The sequence below is a fragment of the Malassezia sympodialis genome, genomic scaffold (genome assembly GCF_000349305.1).
Source record: "Malassezia sympodialis ATCC 42132 genomic scaffold, msy_sf_7, whole genome shotgun sequence".
Classification (NCBI taxonomy): domain Eukaryota; kingdom Fungi; phylum Basidiomycota; class Malasseziomycetes; order Malasseziales; family Malasseziaceae; genus Malassezia; species Malassezia sympodialis.
This window is the reverse complement of record NW_017387805.1, coordinates 65,128-90,723: the sequence shown is the minus strand read 5'-3', so window position 1 is coordinate 90,723 and position 25,596 is coordinate 65,128. Positions and strand designations below refer to the sequence as shown.

General features: G+C 60.5%; 16 protein-coding genes across 16 annotated transcripts; 8 read left to right on the top strand and 8 right to left on the bottom strand.

The window, feature by feature from the left end:
• Nucleotides 1–48: 48 nt before the first annotated feature.
• MSY001_1564 (uncharacterized protein) lies at nucleotides 49–1,113 on the top strand (the record flags this gene model as incomplete). The annotated part of the gene is made up of 4 exons (XM_018883373.1): nucleotides 49–61; nucleotides 93–107; nucleotides 139–167; nucleotides 193–1,113. The coding sequence occupies 4 exons, from the start codon at nucleotides 49–51 to the stop codon at nucleotides 1,111–1,113; spliced, it is 978 nt and encodes a 325-aa protein (XP_018740139.1).
• A 157-nt stretch (nucleotides 1,114–1,270) lies between these two features.
• MSY001_1563 (uncharacterized protein) lies at nucleotides 1,271–2,965 on the top strand (the record flags this gene model as incomplete). Its single annotated transcript, XM_018883372.1, has 1 exon — nucleotides 1,271–2,965. The coding sequence occupies one exon, from the start codon at nucleotides 1,271–1,273 to the stop codon at nucleotides 2,963–2,965; it is 1,695 nt and encodes a 564-aa protein (XP_018740138.1).
• On the bottom strand, nucleotides 2,962–4,287 carry MSY001_1562 (uncharacterized protein; the record flags this gene model as incomplete). The annotated part of the gene is made up of 1 exon (XM_018883371.1): nucleotides 2,962–4,287. The coding sequence occupies one exon, from the start codon at nucleotides 4,285–4,287 to the stop codon at nucleotides 2,962–2,964; it is 1,326 nt and encodes a 441-aa protein (XP_018740137.1).
• Nucleotides 4,288–4,410: 123 nt separating this feature from the next.
• On the top strand, nucleotides 4,411–4,966 carry MSY001_1561 (uncharacterized protein; the record flags this gene model as incomplete). The annotated part of the gene is made up of 2 exons (XM_018883370.1): nucleotides 4,411–4,425; nucleotides 4,562–4,966. 2 exons carry the CDS (start codon nucleotides 4,411–4,413, stop codon nucleotides 4,964–4,966), a joined length of 420 nt encoding a protein of 139 aa, XP_018740136.1.
• Nucleotide 4,967: 1 nt separating this feature from the next.
• On the bottom strand, nucleotides 4,968–6,666 carry MSY001_1560 (uncharacterized protein; the record flags this gene model as incomplete). The annotated part of the gene is made up of 2 exons (XM_018883369.1): nucleotides 4,968–6,555; nucleotides 6,590–6,666. 2 exons carry the CDS (start codon nucleotides 6,664–6,666, stop codon nucleotides 4,968–4,970), a joined length of 1,665 nt encoding a protein of 554 aa, XP_018740135.1.
• Nucleotides 6,667–6,996: 330 nt separating this feature from the next.
• Nucleotides 6,997–9,447, top strand: KRE6.1 (Putative transglycosidase required for B-1,6-glucan biosynthesis; the record flags this gene model as incomplete). Its single annotated transcript, XM_018883368.1, has 1 exon — nucleotides 6,997–9,447. The coding sequence occupies one exon, from the start codon at nucleotides 6,997–6,999 to the stop codon at nucleotides 9,445–9,447; it is 2,451 nt and encodes an 816-aa protein (XP_018740134.1).
• A 765-nt stretch (nucleotides 9,448–10,212) lies between these two features.
• MSY001_1558 (uncharacterized protein) lies at nucleotides 10,213–11,141 on the bottom strand (the record flags this gene model as incomplete). The annotated part of the gene is made up of 2 exons (XM_018883367.1): nucleotides 10,213–10,668; nucleotides 10,743–11,141. The coding sequence occupies 2 exons, from the start codon at nucleotides 11,139–11,141 to the stop codon at nucleotides 10,213–10,215; spliced, it is 855 nt and encodes a 284-aa protein (XP_018740133.1).
• A 115-nt stretch (nucleotides 11,142–11,256) lies between these two features.
• MSY001_1557 (uncharacterized protein) lies at nucleotides 11,257–13,407 on the top strand (the record flags this gene model as incomplete). Its single annotated transcript, XM_018883366.1, has 1 exon — nucleotides 11,257–13,407. One exon carries the CDS (start codon nucleotides 11,257–11,259, stop codon nucleotides 13,405–13,407), a length of 2,151 nt encoding a protein of 716 aa, XP_018740132.1.
• Nucleotides 13,408–13,411: 4 nt separating this feature from the next.
• Nucleotides 13,412–14,795, bottom strand: MSY001_1556 (uncharacterized protein; the record flags this gene model as incomplete). Its single annotated transcript, XM_018883364.1, has 2 exons — nucleotides 13,412–13,450; nucleotides 13,476–14,795. 2 exons carry the CDS (start codon nucleotides 14,793–14,795, stop codon nucleotides 13,412–13,414), a joined length of 1,359 nt encoding a protein of 452 aa, XP_018740131.1.
• Nucleotides 14,796–14,901: 106 nt separating this feature from the next.
• Nucleotides 14,902–16,248, top strand: MSY001_1555 (uncharacterized protein; the record flags this gene model as incomplete). Its single annotated transcript, XM_018883363.1, has 1 exon — nucleotides 14,902–16,248. One exon carries the CDS (start codon nucleotides 14,902–14,904, stop codon nucleotides 16,246–16,248), a length of 1,347 nt encoding a protein of 448 aa, XP_018740130.1.
• Nucleotides 16,249–16,365: 117 nt separating this feature from the next.
• MSY001_1554 (uncharacterized protein) lies at nucleotides 16,366–17,483 on the bottom strand (the record flags this gene model as incomplete). The annotated part of the gene is made up of 2 exons (XM_018883362.1): nucleotides 16,366–16,397; nucleotides 16,526–17,483. The coding sequence occupies 2 exons, from the start codon at nucleotides 17,481–17,483 to the stop codon at nucleotides 16,366–16,368; spliced, it is 990 nt and encodes a 329-aa protein (XP_018740129.1).
• Nucleotides 17,484–17,539: 56 nt separating this feature from the next.
• On the bottom strand, nucleotides 17,540–18,581 carry MSY001_1553 (uncharacterized protein; the record flags this gene model as incomplete). The annotated part of the gene is made up of 4 exons (XM_018883361.1): nucleotides 17,540–17,862; nucleotides 17,893–18,354; nucleotides 18,386–18,525; nucleotides 18,556–18,581. The coding sequence occupies 4 exons, from the start codon at nucleotides 18,579–18,581 to the stop codon at nucleotides 17,540–17,542; spliced, it is 951 nt and encodes a 316-aa protein (XP_018740128.1).
• Nucleotides 18,582–19,111: 530 nt separating this feature from the next.
• On the bottom strand, nucleotides 19,112–19,612 carry MSY001_1552 (uncharacterized protein; the record flags this gene model as incomplete). The annotated part of the gene is given in 3 exon segments (XM_018883360.1): nucleotides 19,112–19,300; nucleotides 19,341–19,591; nucleotides 19,609–19,612. 3 exon segments carry the CDS (start codon nucleotides 19,610–19,612, stop codon nucleotides 19,112–19,114), a joined length of 444 nt encoding a protein of 147 aa, XP_018740127.1.
• Nucleotides 19,613–20,019: 407 nt separating this feature from the next.
• Nucleotides 20,020–20,697, top strand: MSY001_1551 (uncharacterized protein; the record flags this gene model as incomplete). The annotated part of the gene is made up of 3 exons (XM_018883359.1): nucleotides 20,020–20,022; nucleotides 20,082–20,193; nucleotides 20,438–20,697. 3 exons carry the CDS (start codon nucleotides 20,020–20,022, stop codon nucleotides 20,695–20,697), a joined length of 375 nt encoding a protein of 124 aa, XP_018740126.1.
• A 1,382-nt stretch (nucleotides 20,698–22,079) lies between these two features.
• On the bottom strand, nucleotides 22,080–22,618 carry MSY001_1550 (uncharacterized protein; the record flags this gene model as incomplete). The annotated part of the gene is made up of 2 exons (XM_018883358.1): nucleotides 22,080–22,159; nucleotides 22,195–22,618. The coding sequence occupies 2 exons, from the start codon at nucleotides 22,616–22,618 to the stop codon at nucleotides 22,080–22,082; spliced, it is 504 nt and encodes a 167-aa protein (XP_018740125.1).
• Nucleotides 22,619–22,908: 290 nt separating this feature from the next.
• MSY001_1549 (uncharacterized protein) lies at nucleotides 22,909–25,530 on the top strand (the record flags this gene model as incomplete). Its single annotated transcript, XM_018883357.1, has 1 exon — nucleotides 22,909–25,530. The coding sequence occupies one exon, from the start codon at nucleotides 22,909–22,911 to the stop codon at nucleotides 25,528–25,530; it is 2,622 nt and encodes an 873-aa protein (XP_018740124.1).
• Between the last annotated feature and the right edge of the window lie 66 nt (nucleotides 25,531–25,596).

Here is a 25,596-nt window from a genome sequence, read left to right as displayed (position 1 = left end):
CGCCGTGGGTGTTGTTGTCGCTGTGCCCGTGTAGCGCCGGCCCCAGCGATGAATTACGTCCGTACGTATGAGCAGATGAGCTAACGAAACAGAGCTTGAGAAGCTTGGTATGTGTGGCGAGAGAGACTAACCCGCTAGGCGAGGGCACGTATGCGACCGTATACAAGGTGCGTCGCCGCATGCTCACGGCAGGGTCGCTCGCGCCTGACGAACGAGATTGTTGCGCTGAAAGATATCCACCTCGATGCCGAAGAGGGCACGCCGTCTACGGCGATCCGCGAGATCTCGCTGATGAAGGAGCTGCGGCATACCAACGTGGTGCGGCTGCATGACGTGATCCATACAGAGTCGAAGCTGATGCTCGTGTTCGAGTTTATGGAGCAGGATTTGAAGCGCTACATGGATATGCATGGCAACCGCGGTGCGCTGGACCCCGTAACCGTGCGCAGCTTCATGTTCCAGCTGCTGAAAGGCACTGCATTCTGCCACGAAAACCGTGTGCTGCACCGCGACTTGAAGCCGCAGAACCTGCTCATCAATAAGCGCGGCGAGCTCAAGCTCGCGGACTTTGGTCTGGCGCGCGCATTTGGTATCCCCGTCAACACGTTTAGCAACGAGGTGGTCACACTGTGGTACCGTGCGCCGGACGTGCTGCTGGGCAGCCGCACGTACTCGACGAGCATTGACGTGTGGTCCACGGGCTGTATCATGGCCGAGATGATCAGCGGCATCCCGCTCTTCCGCGGCCGCGACAACAACGACCAGCTGATGCAGATCATCCGCATCCTCGGCACCCCCGACGAGGCGACCATCAAGCGGATCATCCATGACTCGCCCGAGATTCAATACCGCCCGCTGCCGCGCCTGCCGAAGGTGCCATTCCAGACCCTGTTCCCGAAAGTACACCCCCTGGCTATTGACCTGCTGGAGAAGCTCCTCCGGTTCGACCCGTCACAGCGTATCACCGCCGACGAGGCGCTGCGGCATCCGTACTTTACGACGAGTGCCGCGATCTCGAACGAGGGTCTTGCGCCAATGACCGCACCGCTCCCGTCGTCGTCATATGTGCCCGAGGGTGCGGTGGCAGGTCAGGCATCGGCCCCCCCCGTGTAGTGTAGGATCCTGGGCTGGACGTCCCGGCGTTGGTGGAGGTGTGTCGCGTGAGGCAGCGCGACCTCCACCCTGCACGTAGATCTTCATCCAACATCAAGATGGGTAGGGGATCGTGCGGCGGCCCTGGCCTTGCCCCCCTCCTCTCAGGACGCACGGCATGGCACCTTCTACGCCCACACGGAGCCAAGGCTCTACCGGAGCGCTGACGCGGGGCCTCGGCATGATGTCGCTCGAGTCGCCCCTGGCCGATGTGCCAACCAACATCCGCTCGCGGCTCACCGCCTCGCCGCTGCACCTCGGCGGCAAGGGACTGCGCACAGGTGCGCCTGCGGCGAGCACGAGGCGCGATAAAGAAGACCTGTTCCCTGGTGTGCCTGGAGACATGGAAATGCGCGGCGTCGTGGCCAAGGACTGGGACGGCCCCGATGTGAATCTCACGCGGCGCCGCGGCTCGGCGATGGTGTCGCGCGGTGACCGCTATATCCCGAACCGCGACCTGCTGCGCACAGGGGGCACGACGCCGTTTCTCGAGGACAGCGCAGGCGATACCCTCTCGCGGCGGAGCAGCTCCGAGACCACGGCGAGCTCGAGCGACTCGCACGCCGCCGCCGACCTGGAGCCGGCGCCTGCGCTGGAGGGCGTGTGCCAGGTGGACCTCGGGCAGCGCATCCTGTCGTTTTCCGCGGTGCCGCCGAGTGCGTCGCATGCGAAGGACCTGCGTGCGCGCTATGCACCGAAGCCAAAGAGCACGCTGCCCAGCAGCCTCCTTGCGGCGGGCCGGCGGCGCGTTCCCACAGCGCCCGAGCGCGTGCTGGATGCGCCGGCGATCGTGCCTGACTTTTACGTGAACCTGCTCCACTGGTCGTCGCAGAATATGATTGCCATCGCACTGCAGTCGGCCGTGTACGCGTGGAACAGCGAGACGGGCGAGACGCAGATGCTCATGGACCTCGACGACGAGAATGAGCGCGTGGGCGGCGGCGGACTCGTTACGAGCCTGCAGTGGGATGCGCACGGCAACATTCTGGCGATCGGCACGGATCGTGGCTATACCCAGATCTGGGACGCGGCGCGTGGCGCGCGGCTCCGCACGCTGCGTCCCAGCGCCGAGGGCGGCGCCGACGCCGCTGCGGTGAATGTGGCGGCCTGGGCCGTCGACGGCACACTGAGCCTCGGCTATGCGAGCGGGCTCCTGCGCGAGCACGACGTGCGGCAGCGGGCCAGCGAGACGCGCTCGCTCGAGCATGCACATGCGGCGCAAGTCTGTGGCCTGAGCTGGCGCGAGGACAGTGCGCTGCTGGCCAGCGGCGGCAACGACAACGTCGTCAAGGTGTGGGACCGTCGCACGCATGTGCCCAAGATGCGCAAGGAGAACCACCGCGCGGCCGTCAAGGCCCTCGCGTGGTCGCCCCATAACAGCAGCTTGCTGGCCACCGGCGGCGGCAGTGCCGACCGGTGCATCCACTTTTGGAATACGACGCAAAACACGCGTGTGCAGACGATCCAGACGGGCGCGCAAATCACGTCGCTGCAGTGGGCGCCGCACTACCGCGAGATTGTCTCGGCGCACGGTGTGAGCCAAGCCGAGAACGGCACCGGCGCCCTGTGCATCTGGGCCCACCCATCGGGCCAGAAGGTCGCGGACGTGCCGGGCGCCCACGACGGCCGCATCCTGCACTCGAGCCTGAGCCCAGATGGCCAGACGCTCGCGACGGTCGGCAGCGACGAGAGCCTCAAGTTCTGGCGCCTGTTTGAGCAGACGGCCGACTCGGCGAAGGCCGCCCAGCAGCGGGGCGTGCTGAGTGGCTACAAGGGGTTGGCACGCACCGCGCCAGCGCGGTCCCTCCGCTAGATAGGTGTATACATACGATGCATCGCCACGGCGAAGCCCAAGTTGAGTACTCCCAATACCACAAACACCATGCCGCCCGTGTGGCCGTCCAGGGCGCCCAGCAGACGGCGCAGTGGCTGGAACGACAGGGCCACACACAGATTGAGCACCCAGTTGAGCCCGAGACCCATCGCGGAGCCCGTCGTGACATGAGCGGGCGGCATCACCTCAGGGATCAGCACGAACGGCACGGGCCCGAGGCCCACAGAGAAGCACGCAATCATCAGCACAATGGCCATCCCACTGAGCCAGGAGTGGGCGCCCGCCAGGGCGTATGCCAGCACAAGGCTGAAAACGCCCATGCCCGCGGCGCTCAGCAGCAAGAGGCGCTTGCGCCCAAACCGCGGGTCGTCCACAAGCCACAGCGGCGGCAGCGTCATGGCTGCATTGATGATCGTGATCACAAGGCCCACGAACGGCGCCATACTGGGAAGCAGCGCAGACAGGATACCCGTGCTGTAGTACATGATGGCATTCACGCCGCTGAGTTGCTGCGCCGCCTGCGTCAGCGCAACAATACGCAGGCCATGCCCCAGCGACGGCGCACGCGTCGCGCGGTCCCTGTCGTTGCTGTGCGTGTGCTGCGGCAGCGCGCCATAGTCGAGGCCGAGGCGCGCGCGTACGGCCTCGGCCGCCGGGGCAGCAGGCACACCGTGCGCCGTGCCGTGCGTGTCGAGCCAGCCGGGGCTCTCCACCGCGTACACGAGCCCAAACGCAAGCTGCAGCACAGCGACGACCGCGCTCGCCTGGGGCACGCGCTGCCACGCGTGGTGGCCCAGCACGGCCCACGTACCGACGGCCTGCGCGACGAGGATGCCCGTGACAGTGGCCAGCTGGTTGCAAATGCCAATCGTACCGGCAATGGAGGGCGGCGCCAGTTCCTGCAGGTACAGCGGCACTTGGACGACAGCGATGCCGGCGCCCAGGCCCTGGAGGAGGCGTCCGCACAGGATCAGCGAGAGACCCGTTGATACAGCGAGCAGCAGGCTGCCACCGAGGGCGAGCGCGGCCGCCGCATTCAGGCACGTCCGGCGCCCGACGTTCACGTACATGGGAAGGGGAATCATGATCATCGATGCGAGGCCGCCGCCGCAAGTGTAGATAGCTGTGGCGTAGCCGTACTGGTCGTCCGTCAGGCCCACACACTCGCGTGTAGGCGCCGCGCCCACGAAGCGCGAGTGCAGTGCATTCAGCTCAGAGATGCCGAATCCAAACTGAAACGTGCCTAAAGCGACCCACAGGATCATCGCGGCCCACAGGGCGGGCCATGGGAGCAGCGACATGCGCCGAAGCCGTGGTGGGGCACCGCAGGGCCAGGTGTGGAGGGACTCGGCCGCTCAAGGGCCGACCGATCGCTCCGCTCCTTGCAAGACGCCGCGACATGTGGGCTAGGCAGTTTGCGCCACATGGGCTGCTGCGCGGTGTATCTCGTACATCCGTGATGCCGCGCATGCCTGTGAAAGCTACGGCGATGACCGCAAGGTGTGCGGCGCCGAGCCGCACATTTGTGGCGACGCCGCGCGTCGCTCTCACGCCGTCGCTTGTGCGTGGCCATAGTGGGATCCAGCGTCCCGAGCCGGGCACAGGGTACGCCGCATCGCTTACAGCAGGATCAAGATCACGTTCCGTGACTCGCAGGGCCAGGACATCAAGACCGTCGAGGCGAACGAGGGCGACGATATCCTCTCGATTGCGCACGAGTACGACATTGACCTGGAGGGCGCGTGTGAGCGCTCGATTGCTTGCTCTACGTGCCATGTCATCCTCGACGAGGATGTGTACTATCAGCTTGACGAGCCAAGTGACGATGAAAACGACATGCTCGACCTCGCTTTCGGCCTAACGGACACGTCGCGGCTGGGCTGCCAGGTGTATGTTACGAAGGCCCTGGACGGCATGGTCGTCCAACTGCCGGCGGCCACGCGCAACATGTACGTCGACGGTGCCAAGCCCGGTCATTAGTCTATGTAGGTAGGGACAAGGCGCGCGGCGTCAGATGCAGCCGCTCGTACAATCGGGCCATTTTCACCTCCACGCCAGGATCGCTCCGCAGCAGCGTCACGACGTCGCCAGGCGGTCGGGCGCCCGCGCCCGCACCTGTGATGCGCGAGACACGACCTGCCGCATGCGTGTAGTGTACAGCATCCTGTACAGCATCGATGCCCACCAGAAAAACGTGCGAGAGACCCTGGACATCCAGACCCCGGGCGCTCGTGCTCTGTAGCACATACACACACTCGTCGGCACTGCGAGCAGCATCGTCCGGCTGCACCATATGAACAGGCACGCCCAGCGACGCCAACTCGTCGGCCACTCGGCGCACGCTCCACTGCGGCGGCACGAGCGCGATCGCGCGACGCACGCCTTCTGACGCATAGATATAGGCCAGCGCCTCGAGGAGGAGCGGATCAACCGCATGCCGCGGTGGCCCTGGCGCCACTGGACGCGCAGGTGCACCAGGTGCCCCAGGAGCTGCGCGCTTCCGCCGCACGTCCAGATTGCGTAGGCCCGGTGGCGCACCATCGCGCGGCTCGTCCACGACCACACAAGCATGGTCAATCTCTCGCGGCAATGCGCCGCTCAGCGGCACATCCACTGCGCTCAGCTGACCGCTCATGCCAGTAAGGTCAATCCAGCGCGCCAGATCGCGGGTCTCGCGCGTATTCGTGCGCAGCCATCCCGTACGCGCCCCGAAAAAGTGGCGCAAAACTGAGTTCGCCGTCGCACTCGTACACACGAGTTGCAGCGGCACAGCGCCTGCCACGCGCTCACGCGGCGGTGCCAAGTCCGACTTTTCCGCACCGCGGTATTGTGTACGGCGTATGTGCTCGGGCGGCCGGCGCTCGGTGCCTTTGGTGTGCTGACCACGCTCAAGACCAGCGTTCATGACACGCTCTCCGCCCGAGTACGTCGCACGCGCCTGCATCACAGTATTCAGCACATCGAGACCGGCCGTGCGGTGTACGGCATGCTTCCAGCGCTGCTTCTCACTGGGAAAGCGCCCAGGAAGCTGAAGCAGCGCATCCGCCTCATCAAGCACCAACGTGCGCAGCGTAGGAATGCCCAGCAGTGTCGCGCCGTGCGGCATGCGCAAGATCTCCTGCACTCGCGTCGGTGTGCCGACAAGAATGTGCGGCGGTCGCCGACGTAGCCGTTCACACTGGCTGTCCGGTGTCTCGGCACTGCCCCGCACGACACACTGGAGCACCGCGTCCATGTGTCCGTGTAGCTCACGTGGCATAAGCTCGTAAGCCCAGCGCATGTATTGAAGCGCAAGCTCGTTGGATGGCACGAGCACGAGCGCGGAAATACCCGCCGAGGGTGCCGTAGAGTTCGTCTTGAAGAGCAGACGAGGGCGCGCAAGAAGCGCTAATAGGACCGCGAAGCTCTTGCCTGAGCCCGTATGGGCACGCAGAATCACGTCGTTGGGGGCAAGCATCGCTGGGATGAGCGCGCTCTGCGCGGGCGTCGGCGCGGCAATATGCGGAAGCGCCGCGGCCATCTGACGGCACAGCTTCTCCGGCAAGCCTAACTGGTGAAACGCATTGGTGCTAGGTGGGGGCGCATGGTCTTGGGTATACCGACAGAAAGGCGTAGACACGCGCCAGGCAGTAGTGACACCACGGCATATGCTCGGCAGCGACGCACGAGCGCTTTGCCATCGTAGGAGCATGCAAGGTGGGCCTGATAAAACGAGCAGCCTGGCCAGGTACGCGTCGGTGGCGTTGGGAAAAAGTCCGACGATTCGACCTGCAGCCGCTGCATGCAGGGAGCGAGCAGGCAAAAAAGGCTGCTTACATATATGTTTACTCAGACCTTCCGCTACCGAAGTCTTGGCTCTCGACGCCAGCGCCCAGGGTTGTGCTGCCATGAGTCTCCGGCCGGGTGAGGAGGGAGACCCTCGGTCACGGCCTGTGTCTGGCACGAGCGTGGACTCGATCATGAACTCGTACTTGCCTCCGCGCGAGAGCACCCCAGAGAGTGTATTCATCATGGGCGAGGCTTTGGGGAGTACCAGCGAGCATATGATGCCTGGCTCGGACGCGCCGGGATCTCCTCTCTCGCAACGGTTGCGTGCGGAGCTGCCTCCTCTGCCTAATTTGCGACCTACTTCCGGGGTTTCGGCGCAGGAGCCCATGGCCTTCCCGTCCGCCCCCAGCACTCGCTCCCAGCCTGTGCTGTCGCCCTCCGCGCCTTGGTCAGGCTCGACGGATAGGTCCGAGCAGAGTCTTGGTATCGATGAGAGCTACGATCGCTCTTCAAAAGCACTGCTCCCGCACGATGTGACGATAAGCCACCTACACCAAGGCGGCGGGGACGGGGACGAAGATCCGGTCTCGTACTATATGGACAAATCTGACGGGGATCTCGCGGAAATGTCGCACGCGGATGCTAATATTCTGTCGCTGTCTGACGCACAAGAGGACATGGATAGCATCGCCATGCCATACGTCCATCACAGCTCCACATGGCCGGACGGCGATACGGACAGCATCCTAGATCAGTATGCTGGCGAGCGCCCCACAGATGGCTTCTCGGGCACCTACAGGCGGCGCCCCACAGAGCCAGACACGCCAAATTACAACTGGCGAGGTATGGATCAGCGATCGGGCCGCGACAGTGCGGCCTCGATGGGCATATACTCCGGCGTGGACAGTGACGAGGAGAATTCGATCTACGACACGCCGCTGCACAAGCGTGTTTCGCACCGGATGCCACACAAGTACATGGGTGTGCATGGGGACTCTTCGCTCATCTCTTTGACTGACCCTACGACGGATCCCCTGCCCTTGTCGAGCGAGTACGACACGCTTGCCTTCGAGGGTGAGCACGAGGACTTGCAGGGTGCGGATCGCGAGTGGGACGAAAAGCCATTGCGCTTTTTTCAGCATTGGTCGATGCGTGGGTGCGTCAATTTGTCGATGCTAGCGTTCCTGACGCTTGCGGTGCTGATGCTCTTCCTGGGCTACCCTGTCCTCCATACCTACACCGAAACAGCAGCGCGCAATAGCCTGCAATTCGGGAACGTGGCGACGAACGGTCTACCCTTCACAGGAAACAAGCAGAATTGGCGCAGTAGTCTCATTGATCCTGACACCCCACCGGACAAGCACTACCGCCGGAGGACTCGCAACAACAAGCTCATGAAACTGGTATTCAGCGACGAATTTAACAGGCCTGGACGCACCTTTTACCCTGGCGATGACCCATTCTGGCAGGCGGAGGACTTGCATTACTGGCAGACGGAAAACTACGAGTGGTATGACCCTGACACTGTGACGACGGAGGACGGCAATCTCGTTATTCGCTTCATGCAGAAGCCGGAGCACGGGCTCAACTTCCGTGGTGGCATGATTTCAGGCTGGAACCGTTTTTGCTTTACTGGCGGCTACGTCGAAGTCCGTCTCATTCTGCCCGGCCATAACAATGTCTCAGGTCTGTGGCCGGCTGTGTGGGCCATGGGCAACCTCGGCCGTGCAGGCTACGGTGCGTCGACAGACGGCATGTGGCCCTACTCGTACGACGAATGTGATGTCGGTACGATGCCGAACCAGACGTGGCTGCCGAGCCAGGGTGGTGGGCCCGTTGCCGCCGAGTCATCCGGGCGTTACGTGGAAGAATACGGACCGGGTCTGAGCTACCTCAAGGGCCAGCGGCTGAGCCGCTGCTCTTGCCCGGATAGCGACCACCCAGGCCCGCGGCATCCCGATGGCTCATGGGTCGGTCGCTCGGCACCAGAGATCGATATGCTAGAGGCGACCTCGAACAACGGCCCCGGAGAGCATGGCCAGGCCTCCATGTCACTGCAAATTGCACCGTTTGATGCCGCCTACAATGTCAGTAACCCTGATGCATTTGTCGTATATCCAGACCCTGTACACAATGCCACGAAGAACGATTATACCGGCGCCGTCTTCCAGCAGGCCGTGTCGGCCAAAGTCAATACATCAGATACTGCGTATCAACACACGGGAGGGGAATACGACACGTACGCCTTCGAGTACGTGCCAGGCAAGTCAGAAGACTCTTATATCACATGGTTCATGTCGGACAAGCCCGTTGTGGATCTGAATGCCTCCGCGATTGGTCCGAACAAGGCGACGGAGGTCGGCGCGCGTTTGATACCCGACGAGCCTATGTACTTGATTTTGAACTTGGGCATGTCTTCTTCTTTCGTTTGGATTAACTGGGATGAAATCGATAAAGACTTCGACCAACCGTACGAAATGCGCGTCGACTATGTGCGCGTGTACCAAGACGAAGACAGTATTTCCCCGGACAGCCTCTCATGCGATCCGAAAGACCGTCCCACGAAGGAATACATCGAACGACACCTGGAAGCCTACACCAACCCGCTGCTCACTTCATGGGACTTGCCAGCCGACCAGGGTGGCTACAATCATCCCATCCCTGGTAACAAGCTCATGGGCCAGTGTTCCTAGATCATTCACTACGCATCGAATTAGACAGCCTGCGGGCACTGCGCAGCAAAGTGGTCTTCAGCACCACACGTGTAGCACGAGCGCTGCGGCGGCTGGTCACAGTCGCGCGAGATGTGGCCCTGGTTGCCACAGTTGTAGCACTTCGGCCCGGCGTTCGACAACGAGCCGGCCGCCGAGGGGCAGTCACGCGACAGGTGGCCGAGGCCGCCACAGTTGTAGCACGAGCGGCCGCCGCGGCCAGCACCGCCGCCGCTCCGGGGACACGCGCGCGCAATATGGCCCGTCATGCCGCAGCGGTAGCACTCGCCACCCGCGGCGGCAGCGGGGGCCTGCGGGCAGTCACGCGACACATGCCCCGTCTCGTTGCAGCGGAAGCAAGTCTTCGGCACGGCCTCGTTCGTGCACGCCGACGACACATGGCCCTGCTGGCCACAGTTGTAGCTGCGGTTAGGTGCTTCGTTCACCCACCAAGTAGGGTTGCCAGCATCCGGGCAAGCGGCAATCGAGTGACCAGCTTTCGCGTCAGAGAGCGTATACGTACGACGACCACAGCTTAAAAAAATCAAGGAAAAAAAGACACCATGTATTAGTACGACGCCCCAAACACATTGTCACTCAATAGCAACCAACACCCACTTGTAACAGCTCCTCGAAAACGACATGATTTCGTAAAAGGAAGGGACGGGGCGCCGCCCATGGACTTCGGTCGCGTGCCATCAATGAGACATGTGATTGGCTCGTTGGGATGGAGGTATGTATGCTACATTAACGGCCGATCCGCACAACGCGTTTGCGCTGGCGACGCCCCAGCGCAGGGGGGGGCTTGGCAGGCGTTTGGGCGGCAGGGGGCTCGTCGTCGTCGCCCAGGCCCATACTGCTCATCATGCTGCCCAGTGGACCCATGCTTTTGAGCGCATCGGCGCCAGGCATTTTTGCCATGTCCATGTTCAGCAGGCCCGTAGCCAGAGCTGGGCTGTGGGGCGGCAGCGGCTCAGGGAAGGGAACCTGGCGGATCAGACGCTGGCGCGGACGTAGAGCCGCCCTGGAAGACTGCTGGGAGCACCGACGCCGCTCCGTCAGCGGCGGAGGTACGCCACCCGCCTTGGACTGGAGCAGCTCACTGATTGCCTCGATGAGCTTTTGTTCTGCGGTCAGTGAGCCATACGCACTCGTAGGTATATTCGCGTGCAGCGGGCGGCCATCGGGCCCAAAGAGGCGCACCTTGATGCGCCCGGGGTTCTCCCAGTCTTGCGGGTGCGTGCGGTTCGGCTGCACTGTGAGCCGAGGAGACATACCTCATGCTTGTACTCCAGTTCGAGCCGTTTCGCAGCGTTCGCAAGGTACAGACTGTTCGGAAAGAGCACTGCCTTTTCGTACGCGACGCGACGGCAGCCGTGGCGGTACCGCCGCTTCGCATCCACATAGATCGGGTACACGGTCGTCCAGTGCTTGTGGGGCCCGTCCTCCTCGCCATCCATGACCACATCACTCGGGTACTGGCGTGCGGGCTGGGCTCCAGGACGGCCGCCGGACATTTGCTGCATCATTTGCTGCATCATTTCCATCTGCGCTGGCGGCATACTCTGCTGCGCGTTGCTACCGCCAGCAGGCACGGGAGGTGCCTCAGGGAGATCAAACTTGTCTAAGAGCGGGATACGTACCTCAAAGTCGTCGTCAAACTCCTCGCCAGGCATGATACGGCAGGTGGGCGAAGCGTCGAAGACGAGGCGCCGGGGTCGCCGCGAAGACAAAGCCACGTGGCCTATGGAAGAGCCATCGAGCTTCGTTCGTCACGCTCCCTCTACACCGATGAGTGATTCGATCCTCGCTGCGCTGTCATCCCTGTCGATCCAGGCAGAGGAGCCTCGCGCTGCTACTCATACGCCTGCTGACTCGCCGGCCGCATGGGAGGGTGCGCTCGCTGCCCTGCCGGCGTCCTCGAAGCCCGCCAGCTACCGCATGCTAAAGACGCTCGTGTTCAAGCCCAAGACGGCCAAGTCTGAGACGCCTGTGCCCGTCATGGTCGTCACCGATGACAGCACACAGTCTAACACTGCGGCTATTGGCGCGCACCTGAAGCTGAAGGAGCTGCGCTTGGCTGTGCCTGAGCTCCTGCACGCGACACTTGGGGCCACCAAGGACGATGTGTCGCCCTTTTCCGTGACGGCGGACAATGCCAGCAAACTGCGTGTGTTGGTCGATCAGGACATGATCGATTCGAATGCCACGTATGCGGTGCATGCTCGCTCAGCGAGCGAGACCGTCTTTGTGACGGGCGCGGCCCTCGTGGCCTATCTTTCAGAGACCCATGTGCCGCTGGACACGATCCCCTTCACCTCGCTGCAAGCGCCCGCGCCGGCGGCGTCGGCGGCCAAGCCTGCGCCCAAGGCGAAGGCCGATGCGAAGATTGCGGACGCCGAACTCATCGGCATTACGGTGCGCAAGGACCTGGATTTCCCCGAGTGGTACCAGCAGGTGCTGCGCAAGGGCGACATGCTGGACTACTACGATGTGAGTGGCTGCTACATCATCAAGCCTTGGAGCTACTTCGTGTGGGAGAGCATCCAGCGCTTCTTCGACGGCGAGATCAAGAAAATCGGCGTCGAGAACTGCTACTTCCCCATGTTTGTTTCGTCAGATGTGCTGGAGCGTGAGAAGGACCACATTGAGGGCTTTGCCCCTGAGGTAGCGTGGGTCACAAAGGCAGGCAAGTCGGACCTGGAGAAACCGGTCGCCATCCGCCCTACGTCCGAGACGGTCATGTATCCCTACTATGCCAAGTGGATCCAGAGCCACCGCGACCTGCCGCTGCGCCTGAACCAGTGGAACAGTGTGGTCCGCTGGGAGTTCAAGCACCCCCAGCCGTTCCTGCGCACGCGTGAGTTCCTGTGGCAGGAGGGCCACACGGCTCACTTGAACAAGGAGCAGGCAGACGAGGAGGTGCGTCACATTCTCGACCTGTACCGGCGCGTCTACGAAGAGCTTCTTGCCCTGCCCGTGGTGCCCGGCATCAAGAGTGAGAAGGAGAAGTTCGCCGGTGGCCTGTACACCACCACGGTGGAAGGCTATGTGCCGACGACCGGCCGCGGTATCCAGGGCGGTACCTCCCACGGTCTCGGCCAGAACTTTAGCCGCATGTTCGATATCACGGTGCAGGACCCCAAGGCGACCGATGAGACGCGGGGCAAGCCGGAAGGCCGTCTGCACGTGTGGCAGAACTCGTGGGGTCTCTCGACGCGTACGATCGGTGTGATGGTCATGGTGCACGGTGACAACAAGGGTCTCGTTATGCCTCCGCGAGTGTCGCAGATCCAGGTGGTGCTCGTGCCCTGCGGGCTGGGTGTGAAGGTGCCGCAGGACGTGAAGGACCGCGTGAACAGCACGTGCGGCGAGATTGCCGAGCAGCTGACCGCCCGCGGCCTGCGTGTGCATGCGGATCTGCGTGACAACTACAACCCTGGCTTCAAGTTCAACGACTGGGAGCTGCGCGGCGTGCCGCTGCGCCTCGAGGTCGGCCCGAAGGACCTGGAGAGCCAGTCGGCCATGGCCGTGCGCCGCGACACGGGTGTGAAGACGCAGCTCTCGCTCCAGACACTCGAAAGCACCGTGCCGGAACTGCTGGAGACGATCCATCGCGACATGTTTACGAAGGCCGAGGCCGAATTCCGTGCTCACCGCAAGATCGTCACGTCGTGGGACGACTTCACGCCGACGCTGAACGAGAAGAACCACGTGATCATTCCGTGGTGCGAGGAGGAGGCGTGCGAGGACCAGATCAAGGACCGCAGCGCGCGCATTGCGCTCGCGGGCGAGGCGCAAGACGAGCGTGCGCCGTCGATGGGGGCCAAGTCGCTGTGCATTCCATTCGACCAGTCGCCCTACCCGTCGGTCGAGGGCCGCCTGTGCCCGCAGTGTGGCAAGCCCGCGAAGCGCTGGACCATGTTTGGCCGCAGCTACTAAGTCTCTACTTGCGCTTTTGGCTTGTCGTGCCCTTGGGGAGCTCCTGGCTGTCAGTATGTAGCACGTACCCGCGTGAATGGCAAAAAGTCGCGACCCTGCATGTAGGGCTGGAGCACGGGCGGAATGCGCAGACCCTCGGGTGTCTGCCAGTTCTCGACAATGCAACAGAGCGCGCGCTCCGTTGCGCACAGCGTGCCGTTGAGCATATGGCAGTACTGCTTCTTGGTGTCGCCCTGCTTCTTCATGCCGCAGCGCACCTCGAGGCGGCGGCTCTGGTAGTCCGTGCAGTTCGAGCACGAGACGAGCTCCTTGTGCTCACCCTGGAAGGGGAACCAGGCCTCCAAGTCGTACTTCATGGCGGCCGCGTTGTTCAGCGCACCAGACACGATTGCCACAACGTGGTAGGGGATCTGCAGGCTCTGGTAGAACTCCTCCGAGTTCGCGAGCATCTCATCGAGCATCGCCCACGAGCTCGCGGGGTCCGTGATGCAGAACTGCTCAATCTTCTCAAACTGGTGCACGCGGAAGATGCCCCAGGTATCCTTGCCGTGCGAGCCGGCCTCTTTGCGGAAGCAGGTCGAGTAGCCCGCGTACTTGATCGGCAGCTGCTCCGCCGGCCGGTCGAACCACTCGTTGGAGTGGAAGGCGGAGATCGGCTGCTCGGAGGTAGCGATCAGGTACTTCTCGTCCTCGTCGCCCGTGACCTTGTACAGCTCTTCGTCAAAGTCCTCCAGCTGCGCCGTCCTGGCCATGTGCTCCTTGCGCATCATGAAGGGCGTCATAATCTTCTTGAACGACTTCTTGCGCAGAAAGTCGAGGCCATAGTTGATCAGCGCCTGGTTTAGGTCCACACCATCGCCGGTCAGGTAGAAGCCACGGTGGCCCGCAATCTTCGCGCCGCGCTCCGTGTCGAAGAGCTCCAGGCGGTACATCACCTCGTGGTGCGACAGGATATCGTTCTTCTTCTCAAACTGAGCGTTGGGTCCATCGGGGTGCCACGTCCGCATCACCACGTTGTCGTCCTCGGTCTGCGACACGGGCACCTGGTCGCCGACGATATTGCCAATCGTCACCGCCTTGGCACGCATGGCACGCTCAGCCTCGGCGACCTGCGGCTTGAACTCGACGATCTTCGCATCCATCGCCTTCTTCTGCGACAGCTCAGCATCAGCATCCTCCTTGGCCTTCTTCTTGGCAGTAATGGCCTTCTGGATCGCGTTCACCTCCTGCTGCATGTTGTTCAGCTGGAACTCGAGCGAGACCCAGTGCTTGTACATCGATAGCACCTCATCGACGAGCTCTTCTGAAGCGCCGCGCTTGCGCTGCGACTCGCGCACCAGGTCCGGGTTGCCGCCCTTTTCTACTTGCAGCAGCTGAAGATCAATCATCGTGCGAATACAGGGCGCTTCACGCACGGCGTGGTCGGCCGCCCCTGTGTCACGTGGGCGTAACCTACGCCGCGGCCCAGGTCCGCTACGAGCTGTCTTCTTCACTATGGCTGCTGTTGTGGACCTGCCTTTTGCTCTGCCGCCGGCACCGGCGAACTACGAGCCTGCTGCTGCCTCGACATCGGGCGTGTCGCTCGACAAGACTGTGCTGACGCCCGTGGGCGAAGGCTTCCTGGGCTACTTCCGCCGCCGCCTCAACCAGCACTCGTTCGAACAGGACGATGCGTTGATGAAGCAGCGTCTCGCTGACCATGAGGCCGCCAATGCGGAGGTCGATGAGCTGGACAACGACATTGGCGAGGAGCCCGAAAGCGCCGAGCTTCTCGAAAGCGACCCGAAGGAGTGGAAGTCGCTCGACCACTACGCCGTGCTGGGTCTGTCGTCGCGCCGCTACAAGGCCACGCCCTACGAGATCAAGATTGCACACCGCAAGAAGGTGCTCAAGCACCACCCCGACAAGAAAGTCGGTGCGACGGGCCTTAGCGACGACTCGTTCTTCAAGTGTGTGGCCAAGTCGTTCGAGATCTTGTCGAACCCCGAGAAGCGCCGCCAGTTCGACAGTGTCGACGAGGGCGTCGACGATGACGACGTGCCGTCTGGCAAGGAGAGCCCTGAGCGCTTCTACGAGCTCTGGGGTCCTGTGTTCGAGCGCGAGGCTCGCTTCTCGAAGGAGACGCCCGTGCCGTCGCTTGGCCACGCAGAGAGCTCCAAGGAAGAAGTGGACGACTTTTACAACTTCTTCTACAACTTTGACAGCTGGCGCAGCTTCGAGTACCTGGACAAGGAGGTGAACGAGGGCAGCGACAACCGTGACGACAAGCGCTACACGGAGAAGAAGAACCGCAACGAGCGCGCCCGCCGCAAGAAGGAGGACAACGCTCGTCTGCGCAACCTCGTCGACAAGGCGCTGTCTGTCGACCCTCGCATCAAAGCGTTCCGGGCGGCGGAGCGCGCTGCGCGTGAGGCCAAGAAGAACAAGGGCCGCCCCGGCATGCCTGGTGGCCAGAGCGCTGCCGACAAGGCCGCCGAGGAGAAGCGCAAGAAGGAAGAGGCCGAGAAGGCTGCACAGGAGGCCAAGGCCAAGGAGGAGACAGAGAAGGCGGAGCGCGAGGCCGCCAAGAAGGTGCGCGAGGCCGCCAAGAAGAACCTCAAGCGTGAGAAGAAACTCATCCGCAACATTGTCACGGGCGCCAACTACTTCCAGCCTGAGGGTGCCACGCCCTCGGCCGCCGTGCTGGAGAAGCAGCTCGACGCTATTGACAAGCTCTGTGGTGCGCTGGAGCCAGAGCAGGTGCAGACCCTCCGCGAGGCTTGCGAGAAGGGCACAGACGCCGCCAAGGAGGCTCTGAACCAGGCCTGTGCCGACAAAGGTCTGGGCGACGCTTTTGCCTAGGACCGCTCCCGTAGCACTTGCAACATGCGGTAGAGCTCTTTGTAGCTAAAGACGCCGAGTCGCGCAAATCGTGAAGCATTTCGCACAGTTACAGGGAGCACGAGCGGCGCCGAGAAGTCAGACCGGAGTCGTTGGAACAGCGTTCCGCGCTGTTCCATGGGTATCGAGGCATCAGATAGGGCCTTGGCCACGTAGGTTGCAGCGGTGCTTAGCTGAATCTGCCGCTCGCGCGCGAGCGTAGCGAGGTCACTCCCATCGACCCACGCCTGCCAAGCACGTTCATGCGCCATGGGCCGTTTGCGCGTCGTGGGGCTCGAGGGGCGTGTCCGTGTCTGCATCGCATGGTCTAGCGCGTCACCGATCTGTGCATAGGTCAGGGGGCGGCGCCGATGAGCATGGAGAGGGATTGCATGAACGAGCTCCAGCGATACGTACGCATCCGACGCTGCATAGGCAAGTTGCATTTCAGTCAATGGGATTCGCGTCCAAGAGCTAATACGTGTGGGTCCCTTATCCAGGTCGTGTTGTAGGTAGGTCATACACAGATCTCGCAGACTAATGAGTGTCCGGCGCTTCGTCCAGCGCTCAGGATCCAGTTCACTGGCTACTCTGCTGAGCTCGAGTCCCCCCACTGACCGGATGCCAAAGTCTCTTTCCATTTTGGACAGATCCTGCTGGATCGCCACACCGACCTTGTGGATACGGGGGTCTTGCAGCATGTCGATCAGGCTGCCTGGTACCGTGGGCATTCGCGACAGCTGAATCACGAAAATATCTGTGGCCGTAGCGAGCTGCATTACAGCTGTACGACCGACATACAGCCCAAATTCCCACTCCAAATCGAGACCCACAGTGCGGTGCAATGTGCCCAACGAAGCCAGCGCGGGCGGAACGTGCGCGTCTACTTCGTGCTTGTGCACGAGATAGTGCAGGCGCGGAGCGCCGGCTCGCACGCGATGCTCTGGAGCCCACTCTTCCAATGCACGAGGAATGGAACCAGTGGGTTCGCGAAACGTGTAGAAAGGCAATGTAGGGTCTGGTGGCGCTGATGCGCGTGCAGAGGTCTTCTCTGACACAGCATCCGCAGTAGCCGCGGCGATCGCGTCCAGTCGTTTGGATGGATGCTCGGCTAACATAGCATTCCGCGTCATAAAAAGCGGCCGCACAGATCCATGCAGATGTGCTCGCATCGACTGGTCTAGGAGCAGGCGCGGTAGGCCATGCCTTGGCGTCATGGATGGCCTAAGCGCAATGCGAAGCGTGCCACGTGGTGTTCTTCTCTACCTCGACACTACTGGAGCCAGACAGGGGCGGCCATGGCTTCTTCGGCAATCACAAGGTCGATAGAGTCGCCGAAGTAGTCTGCCTCTTCATCATCGAGGGCGCGTATGGCCGTCATATGAGAGGCACTGTCACCGAGAGCATAGGCCAAATAACCGACTGGAGCAATAAACGCACGGGACGAGTAGTCCACCAGGGGCTTACCGTCCTTGACACGCACGCCCGCCGGTATAGCTGGAAACTGGCAGCCCATAAGAGTCTTTTTCATGGTCTGCAAGAGAGGAAGAATGCGCTGGTCGCCTGAAACGGCATAATAGTGTGCCAGACGCCATGCTGTCATGTAAGGCAATGATCATCACGTACGCGTTCGGCATGCATTCCAGCTCATCTCGCCATCGTATTTCGACTCCAGGTGTTTTCCTTTGGCAGGATGCCAGCCATGACGACTGTCATACACGAGAAAATCGGCCAGCAAGCCTGTCTTGTTCACATGAAGCTGGGACAGTGCTACTTGCAGCGTAGCCTCCAAAATATGCTGCCATTGCGCTCGCGCATGGGGATCAGGGTGCTTCATGTGAAACAGCAAGAAGGACGAGAGAATAAAGTCCGAGCTGCGTGTCGAGTCGTGGAGTCGGCGGTTCTCCTTGCTGTCCGTATCGCACCAGTCGCCCAACAGGGGGACAAGCAGCTGCGGGTGAATACAGTGAGCCATAAGAGCATCGCACAGTCGTGCCGCTTCATTCCCATAGGCGCCGGCCGGGAACTGATGCGAGCCGTGCGGCCAGATGCGCTGGGCCTGGAACAAGGCGGTGGCTATGTCAATGTCTGCCAGTTAGCGTTGCCACACTGGACCTACCGCCATCTGTGGCGCAGTCAGTCGCGTCATCAGCCACATAGAGCTGTCCTCCATGATTTTGGCGAACCTGCCACATCATGAGGCCGCGTTCGTTGCGAAAGTTGAGGAAAAATGTCAGCAGTCCGTCAAAGTCGGCTTGACTGAACCGTCAGTCGCGATGCACCACATACTTTCCATGCAGCACAGCAATGAGCATGGCATAACCTCACATAAGTTCATGTCGACGTACCATGTGCTTCAGAGCATGTCACTGCATCGCCATTCTCACCCTGACATGGTTAGCCACCAGTGTCGCACACTTACGGAGCCGTTGTAGAAGCAATACAAGCCCTGAAAGAATAAGCTTCTTGAATGGAGAACATACCGAGGGGCTGGACCGCATGTATGTCTGACACCACTGGTGATACTTCTGGTCCATGAACGTTCGATTCCAAGAGGCACTCGTTGGCCGTGTCCGAAGCACATGGGCACAGGCCACAGCCATGTGGAGCACTCATTGGCGAACCAGTTCGTGCCAACTGCGGCTGCGCCGGAAGACGTTTGCACAGTCTCTCCTGCATCACTGCATCTTACAAGACGAGGCTATAGATACCAGTGGTCGAATTCGAGTTAAGCGCCACGGTGTATGTGGAAAGTAACATGCATCATTACATGATGTATTTTTAGCGTCGCTGAGCTATGTCACCAGCGAGACTAGAAGAACACCACCGCTACCAAGCCTGCGGCTTAACGGCGACCGGCACCGGGCACGTAGCGACCCTTGCGCTCCGGAAGTTGCTGGGAAGTGATAGGGGCAGTGACAGTAACAGGCAGGTTGTCGAAGCCCAGGTTGTGGAGCATCTCCTCCGTGTCGGGGTCGACTTCGATCGGGTTGACCGACGAGTCCAGAGCCGACACCTCGGGCACGTATTGGTCCTGTGATGGTTAGCCGCCGAATGCAGTGCTTCGTACATACCTTGCGCTCACGCTCCTCTTCCTGAAGCTTGAACGAGATACCACGGACCGGACCACGCTGGATGCGGCGCATCAGGTGGGTGGTGAAGCCCGCAATCTTGTTGCGGAGGCGCTTCGAGGGCACAATGGCCACCTCGTCGATCACCTTCTTGTTGGTGTGGAAGTCCACCGCGTTGAGACGGGGGTAGTACTTCTCAATCAGAACGCGAGCGGCGCGCTTGGTGGTCTTGGTGCGGACGCGACCCTGCGAGGCTGTTAGTTCCGTTCACCCATGTCACTTGGGGGCTCGATGGTCGCACACACTCCAAGCAGACAGAGCCTACTTGCGACGCCAGCTCGATGCGCAGGGCCATGGATACGACTCCTAAGAGCGCTCGCATTCACCATGAGTCACAATGGAAAATTGACATAGTGCGCACGACGCACGATCCCCCAAGCGTTCTCATTCACATACCATACTGTGCTAAGAGTTAGGGGAAAAGCTCGGCTCGCCAGGTCTACGCTAGCTCGACCTTCCTGCGGCGTGTGGCATGCAGTTTTGAGCTAATCACGTGAACTACTACAATCCCTGGGCCTCATGAAGAGTGGGTAGGCCATTAATTCGAAAAATACCCCCAGTGCCGGTGCGAATTCACACGCTGGTGGGCGGCCATTTTCTTCTCGCTACCTTCAAGTACAATATGGTCAGGATCTCGGTTCTGGTATGTGCTTTTTGTTGTGGATGTAACTAATGCATGCATAGAACGACGCCCTCGTGAGCATCGTCAATGCTGAGCGCCGCGGTAAGCGCCAGGTTCTTATCCGCCCCTCGTCGAAGGTGGTCATCAAGTTCCTTAGCGTGATGCAGAAACACGGTACGTTCTCACAGCGACCATCGTGTGCTGCAGCCCGGCCGATGTGCCACTCGGAATTATAACTGTTGGACTGTTGGGTCGCGCTTCCACCGACGTCCTTCTTTAAGATTCCGAGATAGCAACGCGGCCAGCCAACATCCATACGAAGACCTTTGTCGCATGGGTGGTTCGCGTAATCGGTTTATTCTGCCGTGGCTGCAACATGCTGGTCGCTTTCCAGGAGTTCACATTCTAACACTTGCAGGTTACATTGGTGACTTTGAGATCATTGACGACCACCGTGCCGGCAAGATCGTCGTTCAGCTGATTGGCCGCATCAACAAGTGCGGTGTCATCTCGCCCCGCTACCCCGTTCCTCTGAACGAGATCGAGGGCTGGGTGTCGTCGATGCTTCCCGCCCGTTCGTTCGGCTTCGTGGTCCTCACTACCTCGTCGGGCATCATGGACCACGAGGAGGCCCGTCGGAAACACGTGGCCGGCAAGATCCTTGGCTACTTCTACTAATGGCATCGTCCATCCTGAAGAGCCGATATGGCCGGGTATGGCCATTCGCTCGCAATGAGCACCAAAACCTCGCAGCACCCGAGACCTCTACGTCGCGGCCTGTACTGTTGTAGTAGAATCCTTCCGTGATGGCTGCGAGTCGTACCCCCAGGGCAACGAGAGATATGCTAACGATCTGCATGAGTGTGGTCGTGCCAAACCATAGAGTCTCCAAAGCACTGCGGCCTACGGCGCAGTTGAGGATGGATCGACTGCCGCCGCACCTTTGGACCGCTTCGGCTCAGTGACAGGGTTGGCATTAGAGGCACCCTGTGCATTCTGGGATTCATCATAGCTGCGCTTCAGTGGCGCCAGTCCTTCGGAGCCGCACGCAGCTTCGGACGCAGATGATGCAGGAATCACCTGCTCATGCTCATTCGTCTTGTTCAGCGAAGCAGCGAGACTGGATTGCAAGGCACTGAGTGCAGCGCCCACATCCTGTAGACCACTTTTGGCCGATGCATGGGCCTGGTCGTAGTGTTCCACGTTTTGCTTGAGCACCTTAATGCGTTCCTTCAATCCCTGGATCTTTCTGGGTGTGAGTGACCAGTACATACGCATCCATAGCCTCAGGTGATGGGTATACGAGGACCTTGCTTGCAATATCATTGTACTCCAGCTTCTGGGCACGGGCAATCTGGGCTTGCTCCAGTGCCACCTTGAGTTCGCTCACATTGGCCTGCTCCTTCTCACAGCGCTGATCTAAAGGTCAGCCATACTCCACACATACGCAGATTGTCGGCGGCCCGTTCGTATGCCTGAATTTCGCTAGTCGTCGTAGAGTCGGCACTCGCTTGGAGTCGCTCAACGTGCTGGCAAAAGAGTGCAAGGTCTGTCTCAAGTAGCAACGATGCAGCATCTCTAGACTGTTACTATGCATGAATGGCCACGTACCGTTCCTTGTCACTCCCTAGCCTGGCCAACTGCGCCACGCGTTTGGCGACACGGCGAACGAATTTCTCATCTGTTGCCAAGCGCGCCTTCAACACTACATCTGCACGTATTAGCTTTAGCAACATGCCTTGCTCTTGGGTAGTCAGCGGTGCTGGTCGGTCCCCCGCGGTTGCCATCGCGGGCGGTAGCTTAGATTGTGGAGTGCCCCTCCAGCCACCAAGCCTAGCCACCCACTGTGCGAGTCAGGCACATGACTTCGCTACGAGACAAATATCAATCCATGACATAGGATGCAATTTGACAGCTATGTCAGGCGCGTGAGAGGCGCACTGCTCTCCAGGGAATAATAGCACAATGATACAACGCCAAAAGGACGGCCGTTGTGCTCGGAACCGCTGCTACGTTTTGGGGCTCAGTGGAATCGGCCCTAGAGTCATATTGTGTCAAGATTAGGCCTGCACCTTCTTGGCAGCGGCACCAAGGATGGCACGGCGCTGCTTCTTGAGCACCTGGACGGTGAAGCGCTCGACTGTAGAGTAAGCAAACCATCAGCTTGGTACGTACAGTCCGTCGTGTTCTTGCGGGCCTCACGAGCCGCCAGGGTCTTGGCCCACTTGCTCTCAGCCCACTTCTCGGCCACACCCGAGGCATCGAACGCCTTCTTCACGGTCGGAGTACCGGCAGCGCGGGGCACCTTGATGACGAAGCGAGTGAGCGTCATGTCACGGTAAGACATGACCTGACGGGGCACACCCGTCGAAGGACCGTCAACAACAGCCTGCAGTGTCAGTGACCTATTCCGGCTCGCGCGTGTGTCACCAGGAGCAGAAAAACCCATGGTGGCACATGCGCCGTTTGCAATACATACCCTGTTCTGGTCAACAATCTCAACAATGGTGACGAGCTTGTTCTTGTACTCGCCCTTGGTAACGAGGGCCACACGGCCAACCTCAACATAGCGCTTGAACGAAACCCCCTGGACAGGCATGGCGATACTGAACCACTTGGTGAGGATGCTAGAAGAGGCGGCATGTCCGCCAGGAGACCAGCCTCCGCCCATTTGCACGTGACATGGTATAGTTTTGAAATGTGGCCTCACACGTGGCATGGCCACGTGTGCGTGCCCAAAGCGGGAGGGCCTCCACCGCGCACGAGCAAGTATATTTTGTTTCGCGTGCGTCCCTGCGATCGGCCGGGGCGACAGTGCTACGCGCCTGGTCGAACTCGTCGTAGCGGTGGCCCTTCTCGCACAAAGACTAAAATATTCTGACATTGGGTATGAGCGGAAGGGATCCTAGTGACTCGGCGCCGGTAAGTACAGCTTCCGGCGCTGGGTCGACGAACCATGCGCAAGATACCCGGACCAGCAGCCGCTCCGATAAGCCCGCGACATTGACAGTCACAGGACAAGAGTCAAGGATCAGCCCAGAAAAGTCACTCTCGCCGCGTATGGGCACAGGCCGCAAGGCGGCACTCTCCTTGCAACTATTTATGGCGACACAAACGCCAGGTACGACGACGCCTACAGTGTCACCCGTGCCTAGTATCGACACAGCGTCGGAGTCGACGTCGTGTGTGCCGGAACTATCCGAAGGCCAGATGACAGCGCCTGCGCAACCAATTCAAGCGGGCCCGTCAGGGAGTGCGACTGGGCCCTCGAACTTCAATCCAAGTCCGTGCACGGAGTCCGCCGAGGGCCAGGCAGACCTGACCAATATGATGATGTATGAGAACCCGGATGACTCCAAGGAGTCTCATGCGCCAACCCTGTACGATACTTCAACAGATGAGAGCACGTCGGACAGTGACACAGCGAGCGACCAGGAAACGGCAAGCGAGCGCACATCGTCGCAGCTCGATCGATACGCGGACCTGGCGGGGTCTTTAAGGCCTTCCATTGCGATCCCATCACCTAGCCTCGTGCCCGACGGATCACAACCGTCGCACTCTCGTCGCCATCATCACCATGTGCAGGATTCGAGTGAGCCTCCTCCAAGCGTCGTACAGCTTCAGCCATTCCACCATCAAGTCGGTGGACACAGTCACATTTTCCAGTTTTCACGCCGTGCCGTTTGCAAGCCACTGACGTCACGAGAAAACCAGTTTTATGAGGCACTCGAGCGCGATCATCCCGATATGTTAGCGTTTGTGCCGCAGTACCTAGGCGTTCTGAATGTCACTTACCGCCAACTCCATCGTGCACAGGAATCGGAAGAAGCTGGAGCAGGTACTAGTTCAGCTTTTGCCAGCGCTACACCGCATCGAAAAGTGTTCGAGGGGCAAAAGGATATGAAGAATGAAGTGCCTGAGGTAGAGATTGACCGGAACCAGCATATCTTGCCCGAGTGGCTTGTCAGGCAATCGCGCAAGATGGACTGCCCGGTCAGCTGTGACAACGAGTCGAGCTGCTCCTCGTCGGATCCTTTAATCTATGGCAAGGGTAGGACGCTTGTGAACAGGCGCCTTCAAGAGCAGGTTATCCGAGAGGTGTTCAGTCAAAGCAGAACACGGCACCACCGTTCGAAGCGCTCCACCCCTGAATCCCCAGGCACTGAGCAACGGTTTGTCAAGTCTTGGGACGACGACGATCGCATGGATGGACAGCATATGCGTGGTGCCGTGGAGGCATGGCGCCAGAATCGACATAACAGCAGTGACAGTGCATGGCCGTCGCTAGCCACTGACATTGACTCGGTGCTTCCCGATTCTTCAGAGCCGCCACTGGCCGTGCCTGATGCACTTGAGGCGCCGGAAGCCTCTGTGCCTAAAGTGAATCCAGTGCATGCGCGCCAGGAGCAATTTATTCTCCTCGAGGACCTCACTGGCGGGCTGAAAGCGCCGTGTGTGTTGGACCTCAAGATGGGCACGCGGCAGTATGGCGTGGACGCCACAGATGCGAAGAAACGAAGTCAAACGAACAAGTGTAATAAAACCACAAGTTGCACGCACGGTGTGCGCATATGTGGTATGCAGATGTACGATGCACGAACGGAACAATTTGAATTTCAAGACAAGTATTACGGACGTGACGTGAAGGCAGAAGAGTTCACCGCGGTGCTCGAGCGGTTTTTCCATAATGGATACCAAGTTTTAATCCACCACGTGCCTGTCATGGTGGACAAGCTTCACCAGCTGGCACGACATGTGTGTAAGCTCAAGGGATATCGTTTTTACGCAAGCAGTCTGTTACTTATCTACGATGGCGACCTGCGACGGCAGAATGCGTTGCTTCAAAGTTTTGAGGCAAAACTACCTGGCGCGACCGGCCACCCCTACGTCCTGTCGCGGTCTACACACTCAGACACGAGTGATGTGTCTTGCTCGGCGACGGGAGCTAGTGAAGCGCTCGGATGTCTGTCCCTGTCTGAGCCCAAAGGTGTCTCGACCGAGTCGTCGAGTGCCGCCACCCCGTTACTGACGCTGCCAACGCCAGCAGGGACTGACTCGGAACAGGCACCGGATCCAGCAATGCACTGTCGACGGAGCGGGCGCCGGGGTCACATGAAGATCCGTATCATTGACTTTGCGCACTGCACGACGGGCTCCGACTTTTACTTCCCCGAGGATCATGGCGGCAAGCCACCATCAACGGCGGAGGAACAGGCACTGCCGATTGGCCGGCATCCCCCGGCGCATCGCGACCAGCCAGATGCAGGCTATCTGTGGGGTCTGCGATGTCTCACGCTGGCGTTCCATGAAATTTGGGAGCGTGAGCGTGCGCGGCGCATCGGGCACGCTCTGGCCGGTCTGACGCGGCAGACAGCGCTCTCGGAACGTGAGCACGCGCTGCGCGAGGCCGATATTGGGCCATTGGATGTGCCAGGAGGAGACATCTTTGTTCAACTGTTTGGCACCGGCGCGGACCAGCCAGGTGTGTTGAGCGGTTATAGATCTGCGTAGAGAACATCGGCTTCAAGCCCGATCTATAACCCTAATATAATTGCTCGTGGCAGGCCGCTCAGGCCG